At 38.2% G+C, this 7,648-nt stretch overlaps 1 protein-coding gene across 1 annotated transcript; it reads right to left on the minus strand.

Annotated features, from left to right (window-relative positions):
• Positions 1-3,515: 3,515 nt before the first annotated feature.
• LOC104477615 (arg8-vasotocin receptor) lies at positions 3,516-5,973 on the minus strand. The gene is made up of 2 exons (XM_010117769.2): positions 5,058-5,973; positions 3,516-3,971 (listed from the first exon to the last, which is right to left on the minus strand). The coding sequence occupies exons 1-2, from the start codon at positions 5,971-5,973 to the stop codon at positions 3,772-3,774; spliced, it is 1,116 nt and encodes a 371-aa protein (XP_010116071.2). The 3' UTR covers positions 3,516-3,771.
• Between the last annotated feature and the right edge of the window lie 1,675 nt (positions 5,974-7,648).

Below are 7,648 nucleotides of genomic sequence, written 5' to 3' on the forward strand. Positions count from 1 at the left end.
GAAAAGGAAGCAAGATGGAAATTTTGCAGAAGGTTTGTAAAGACGCCCAAAAATTGCCTTCTTAATGAGATGACCCTCAGAAAATCCTCAAGTGGCAATAGCAACAGCCTCATATAAACCCAAGAAAAAGACATGGCTCCTATCCTTTTGTTTCAGAGAGGCAAAGTGAAGACAACCTGGGGTACCTCTGCAAGAGAATAGGGCCAGCAGAGTTTGGGAACTGTCTTGCAGACCATGAGGCTCTACCTGGGACCATGAGAGCACAGAGGGTCCTGGGGTTGGCATGCATAGGACTGAAGAGGCGGGTTTTGAGATGGCAGTTGGAATTTTGATATGGTAACATATATTACATAAGATTTTATTTCTGATTTTCTAACAGTGTGATTTCCTTTCAATTCAAATCTATATGGGATCAGCTAATACAGTAGTAAATAAATTATTTGTGACTGCTTTACTGTAATATAATTCCCATTTGAATTGTTTGCCTTTGCAATCCTGTTTCGTTGCATGTATGAATGATCTGGTTTGCAATCATGGATGTTTCCCATAGACACCCAGGGCACTCTTCACCTTGTGAAGACAACAGAACATGGCTTGCCTGGTTTAGGGTGGGGTTTTTTTTCTGTTTCTTTTAGGAATCCAACCCAAATTGGTTTTGACAGAAAGAACTGAGCAGCTGGATCATCTTTGTCTGCTCATGGTACTCTTCAGCCAAGAATAGCTAACATTCACAAGCTCTTGAGGATACTTTTATCCTGGCCATGTATTTGCGAACTAGACAATACAGCCATGTCTGCATGCCATGTCTGCCTCACATTATAAACTGCCTGCTCCAACCTGCGTCTCCACATCACACTGCCAGTCTTTTCCCAACAACGCAGAGACAGGAGCAATTTATTTGACCTGATAAGCGGTTACCATTGTCAGAACTAAGTGAACAAAGTTAAATCGGTGGGACATTAGTCTGGCACCGTCTTTAAAATTTATCAGCATCATTTCATTGAAAGATTAAGAAGATTATCACCCAACATCTCTGTCTTCAGTGTTCACCATTTACAAGTATTTGAACTGGGACTGGCTATGAAAACACAGCAGCAGTTCTGTAGAAGATCAGAATTATCAAAATACACTGTAATGAATGCAAAACACATGTTGGGATGTTCCTTTCATTCCACTAGGGTTTTTTTTTTTTCTACAGCAAAGAATTGATAGATTACATTGTCTTTGATTCTTCTTATCTGTACTGCGAAACATAAACCAATAATTTTCAAGAAATAACATAATACATTTTACTGAACTGTGCCTTTCCCAAGTGGTATCAAAACCTTGGAAAGTAACCCAAAACAACAAAGCAAACAAACCACGTAACCAGAAACTATACTGCAGTGCCGTTATCAACAACACAGCCATTCACTTCAAGAGCGTGAATTTGTACACTAAATATTTTTCTGCTCAGAAATTATTTGTGTGAGAAAACAAAATCTAAGCATTGATGAGGCAGTCTTTCATCCAATAATTGGATTTTTTCATTTGTGCATGTTTCCAGAGTGCCTCCAGGGACTTGTACATTAGAGTTCCTGAATCTCCCATGTGGATTAAACACCTTGACCAGACTACAGTGATGTCTCACAGTCATTCCTCTTAATGAGACACTGTAATGCCTACTGGAAAGTCAAGTGACAGCGAATTGGAATAGATATAGCCGAACTGAAAAATAAAAATGTAGAGGAAAACAAGGGCATGAGATGTTCATACTACAACTCCTAAGAAAACTGATGGCCAAAATGTCATTGTATTTTTAACTTTCTTTTTCTTTAAGAAATAAGAAAAATCCTGTAAAGGACACTTTATTAGAAAAAAAAAAAAAAAGGAGTTATCAAACTGGATTTTCCATAATTTGAAAATTGGCTTTAACAGAAAACTGTGGACCAGAACCAAACTCCCCATTGAGTGTGTTTGTCAGGGGTCCGTGCTGCCCATGGGGCAGGCAGGGCAGACCATGCGGGATAATGACTTAAATCTGGAAAATGGAGCCCAGTTCACTTTGCTATGAAAAACAAAAAAAGCAGGAATACCTGTGTTCAAATATCTCCTGATGGACTGCAACTAAAACTGTCCATAGCCTGCAGTTTGACACCATAGTACTATAACCTTTATTTTACTTCTGAACAGCAGGTATTCATACCCCAGATAAGGACACGATCATTTGAGTTACAGAATTGCTCTCCAGGGAACATGTGGAGTTGAATTAACAACTATTAATTAAAGACAGGGGAAAAAACATCCAGGGGAAAAAAAAAAAATATTGATTGCAGTTATAAGAGACTTCATACAGACCCTTCCCACTCCTGTCTGGCTCTGGTATCTTCACCCATCCTCTTCCTACTTGCTGGAGACCTGTTTGTCTTGCTAGCTGGACTGGGACACTTTTCCCATCATAAATTAGAGCAATATTTGGTTTGTACCCCTATCTGGTCTAACTATACAGGGAATAGAAATTATAGCATATTCAGTCACGTCAGTGCACATTAACCTGAAGCATAACTATTCATTGTACAGCAGCACTTCTCACAATCCAATCAGTATTTAGTTTAAATCAATATTTCCCTGAGTACAATTTCAAGACTATTAAAACCCCCCACTTTTATGGCTTTTCCATTGAAATTTGAGATTGCTAGCAGTCATAAAAATGAAACGTGAATAGCACTGATGAAATGTCGTATAATGTAGGCAGATAATATATATCACCAAGAATCCCAGTGAACGCAGCTCTATTCTCACCTGAAAGAGCTTTGCTGATTGCAGACACTGAAAAGCGAATAAATAGCTACCTGCATAAAACACCCACAAACTAGCACACAAATGGCATTGTGAGATAAAGATATGCAGATTTATTTTTACCACAAAGGGGAAATAATTGAGTTTGAGCCTGAAGTGGTTCTAAGCACCCTCTGTCTATAAATTGCATGCCAGAACAAGTAATGGAAGTGTACATTCCTAGCACTGATATTTACTTTAAGTTTGTATAGGTATGTGTATGTGGGGAGGGGTTCAATTAACTGCTTGTGCATCAGGGAATCCATGGAAGACCAAATCCCATGGTGTAGAGCCACAAACCTGGACTGCTATGATGCTGCTGATACCTGCGATCCACAATGGCATCTGAAACTGAAGTAAGTGTTCAGTGTCACAGGGACACCGAATTCTTTTTTAAAAAATTACATTAAGCTACTTGGCATTTTGTAATGTATATAAGGATTTAATTTAAAATAGGTATTAATAATAGCTGGCAAAGGATTTTTCTGACTTTCTGCTGCCTTCTCAAGATTTGCCAGACTCTCCCCCAATCACACCAGAATGATGAATAATTCATGGTTCAATTTGAAAACATATTCAAGTCTAATTATGTCAGATTCCTTTCAAATTATGTTCCAATTTGTTGGACCAGTTAGTTGTAAAGCTTTACTACTTAGAAATCCAGAATCACAGAAGAGAAAGTACTTTAGGACACAAAATATCTGAGATATTTTTATGTATCTTTGTCAACCTTTACAAGAATTCATTCTGAAAACACAGTGGTGATGGAGATACAGAGTCAGGCTTGCACAGCACAGAAACTTCCTGTATATGCTACAGAACTGCAGAGAAATATATACACAACAAAATACAATTTTCCAGCATCCTTATCCACAAAACAAGGGATGGTGGTAAAATATCGCTACATCTTGCAAACATAGTAAATGTAACAAAACAACAGAAAGCATTCAATATTTATGCAGAAGTACTGTTTTCCTCAGGGTCTCTGTCTACGAGATGAATGCTCCCTGTGATCACCGATTCCTCTTGAGCCGGGGTGTTCTCCAGCTGCTTATTTGTGCAATATGGAATGTGGCCACAGAAATACATGTAAATCCACGGGTTGGTGCAACTATTTAAATTGCCAAGGAGCATGATAATGGTGAATGCTGAACCTAGAATGAAATAATTAAAGGAATAACAGAGTAAATAAAGCACTCGTACAAATAAGTAACATTTTCACAGTCTGCTGCTTTCTGGTGTACCTGTTCATATATTAAAGTTAATCTAACAGTAGGAAATTCGCATTTATTCAATGCAATTTGTAATTGTGGAAGGTATGAAGCACACAGTATCGTATGCATTTCAGAGTTAAACAGTTCCATATAGCTCTTTTTTGATGTAGCTAAATTAAATTTAAAAGCAATTACCAACCTGCTGCACAGATACAGTTAAATATACAGAGATAGATATTGATCTAAATGTATGTAGAATAAGACTCAAATTCACACTGAGAAGAAGATTTCTTAGAACAAAGATCAGAACTTTTTTTTTTTCATCAGCCAGAGCTATTATCTTTTTTTTTTCCCTTGGTTTATATCTTTGAGTTCAGAATAGGTGAACTTAAATAAAGTCACATAGAGAGTCTGCCTTTCACCAAGAGGCAATAGTACAAGGTTGACAAGATTAATCTTGTTTACAACACGGTGTTCTCTGATATCTCTCTCAGACTTGCCTTTTTGCTTTATAAACAGCCGCTTCCCAACTTCTAACTGTTTCATAGTGTACTACAGAGATTTCGTCAATATGATTTCAATATGCAAAAAAACCCCATGTCTTATAACATCACCGTTCTATCCAGTAAATAAGAAATATGTATTTTATTATGGGAATAGTTGATTACTCCTTTTCACCTCAAGAATCCAAAATACTGCTGCTGTATTTGTATCTGAAACCTCTGAAAGACTTAACCCTTGCTAAAGCAAATGATACTTTTCACTGTGCTATTCATTAATCTTTTAATTGCTAAGCACTCAAAACACACACAGAAAATTCACACTCATATGATGTTTTGATCATGTAACGCATGAAGTTCTCTGTACTTAATTAAATATAGTAGATAATCAAACCATGAATTCCTTTTTAATCTTCCTCAAATGATCACATGTAACTTTTACACAAAAGCAAAGTGCAAATATAAAGCAACACAGCAATGTGTTAGCCTGCTATGGAGTTACAGGTGAGGATGGAGAATATCTTACCTTCGGTCACGACACTGGGGAACCACACAGACCACAGCTGTGCAATGAAGAAAGGTGACCAACAGAGAACATACGCCACAACTGTCACCACTGTCATTTTTACAGTCTTGATCATAGCCTTTGAAATACAGTTCACACTGCTTGCTCGGGATGGCAGGACTTGCTTCTGATTTGTTACTTCATATTCATTCTGTTTTTTCACATATATATTTCTTTTGATTATTCTGCAAATCTTAACCTGGCACGTGATAAGGATGGCTGAGGGAATGAAGAATATAACTACAAAAATCCAAGTCACGTATGCCCTTGGGCCCCATGGCTGAATAAATTCACCCCAGCATTCAAAGATACCTGGAGATATTTCAGTCTTAGAAAAGATAAATACCTGTGGTAGGCTAAGAACCAGTGCTATAGACCAGCTGGTGCAAATGGGGATGTTCCAGAGAGCTCTCTTCTTTTGGAAAGTGACCATAGGGTAGCAAACCGCTTGGTATCTGTCCACTGTCATGACCACTATCATATAAGTAGAGGCAAACATGCCCAGCAGTTGTAGATACTTGATAATTCTGCACAAGAAATCTGGCCCTATGAAAACGTCTGTAATATCCCAAATGAGTTGAGGCAGCACTTGAAAAAAAGCTACCACTAAGTCAGCGACGCTGAGGTGAAGCATGAATATATACATCCTAGAGAGCTTCTTTCTTCTTCGCCACAGCACCAGTATGAGAATAAAGTTGCCCACAGATGCTGTCAGAAATATGACCCCCAGTACAGCAATCTCTACTTGAGCTAGTTGCTCATCTCTCTCTGGTCTTCCAACGGAATCTGACTGATTTGTTAAACTCTGGAATCTGTGAGGAGCAGGACTCTCAGTTCGATGTGTGTTATCCTGCATAGGAAATGAAAAATTCTTCATAGTGCACAGAAGCTACTTACAGTAGCTGCTACTTGCGACTCAGGTTGACAGCTGTGAAGTACTGGCTAGCAAACAAACCAGCCTGAGTTCAGGTTTCAGTATATCTTCAAGCAAATCTCCTCCTGCTTGTGTGAACTAAAGCAGTGGGACCTGGATCTTAATAAAATTCTGTCTCTTGCTGGCGTGCAAAAAGGCTTTATATAGGCTCCCAGCAGCCAGAGCCTTATGTAACTGCAGAGCCCTCGGGTAGGCTGCAGGGACCGCAGCCAATGGCAGACCGAGCCTCACAATTGGGGGAAATATATAAATAACAGGCAAACTTCAGAGGCTCGACGTAATTCAATTACTCACTTCACTCAAAACCCAAACTTGCAAATAGCTGTGGCCAAAATTGTACTTGAATGATCTTACTCGGGAGAGCTCTTGCAAATATTTTTTTTAGGCAAACCAGAAGTGCACGCTTCGGGTGAAGCGGGAGGAATGTTCGTACGCAGATGGAAAGTTGGGCCCCTGAGCTCAGGCACATCGTAACTACAATTCTCTAAGCTCCTGGGGCATGACCACATCCTAAATGCAGCAAAGAAATGCATTTTTCCATAGCATTTTTTTTTCCTTCTCTTTTTTGAAGTCACCTGATTCTAAAAAAAAAAAAAAAAAAAAAAAGAAGAAGAAAAATATTTGAACTGCCCTAAAAATAATCTTTTTATTTCAAGACAGGGTCAAGACGTAGAGGTTTTTTCTCAGCAAAATGAAAAATACCACATGTGAAATAAATTACTTTTAATAGGACTGTGAGTCTACTGCAAATTTAATAGAAAAATAAGTGAAAATTCAGTGGGAACTCCAACTGAGGAAAAAGTTTCTACAATGAGACAATTTCCAAGGGTCTCTATTCTACTATAGTCCTGAAGGCTGAGGTCATTTTTCAGTACCTAATTCTTTTAATTTTTGTGGAGTAAATTGTATCATGACCACAAGAATTTCATTGTTCTTTGACCTGTATGAGTTTTGCATATTGTTAGTGGCAGATAAGAACAGCAATTTTGATTTAATTTAGTTTGTTCTCCCTCAGTCTGTCGTCTTAATCACAAAAGAGAGATTTAATAAAATGAGTTAATTTAATATGAAAGATAACACATATTTGTATGCAATCTTGTTTGAAGCTAGAGCACTCATATCCTTTCGGTTACAGTTGGGAGACTGGTAATTTGAAGTCTTCCTGATGAGGAAACCAACAAGGTTAAAAGTATGTCCATGCTGCATGTATAGTACATAATACTGCACCTGCACTGATTAATCACTTTGATCATGACTATGTTATAAAACCAGCTCAGGAATCTCACAGACTACCATATCTTTGACACTACATGTTTTTATATATCAACAAACAGGGGAAGGACAAAATTCGTAAATAGGATGCTGAGGTAGACTACAACAGTTTATAAAAACAGCATGATCTCTTTTCTCTCCATCTTTCCCCCTTCCATTCCAGCATGGGACTGATGTTAATAGCTCCAGCAAGGGTAAGACTATGAGAACAGACAACAGACAAGCTGAACAATCCTAGGAAACTTTGCTGTTGACAGTAGCTATAAGTACCCATAATCCAGATTTGGCTGAACGCCGCTGCAGTTGCCTGAGTCTCCAACAGCTTTCCTGTAAGACCATGTTGCAA

This window comes from Chlamydotis macqueenii, chromosome 1 (genome assembly GCF_036417535.1).
Source record: "Chlamydotis macqueenii isolate bChlMac1 chromosome 1, bChlMac1.mat, whole genome shotgun sequence".
NCBI lineage: Eukaryota > Metazoa > Chordata > Aves > Otidiformes > Otididae > Chlamydotis > Chlamydotis macqueenii.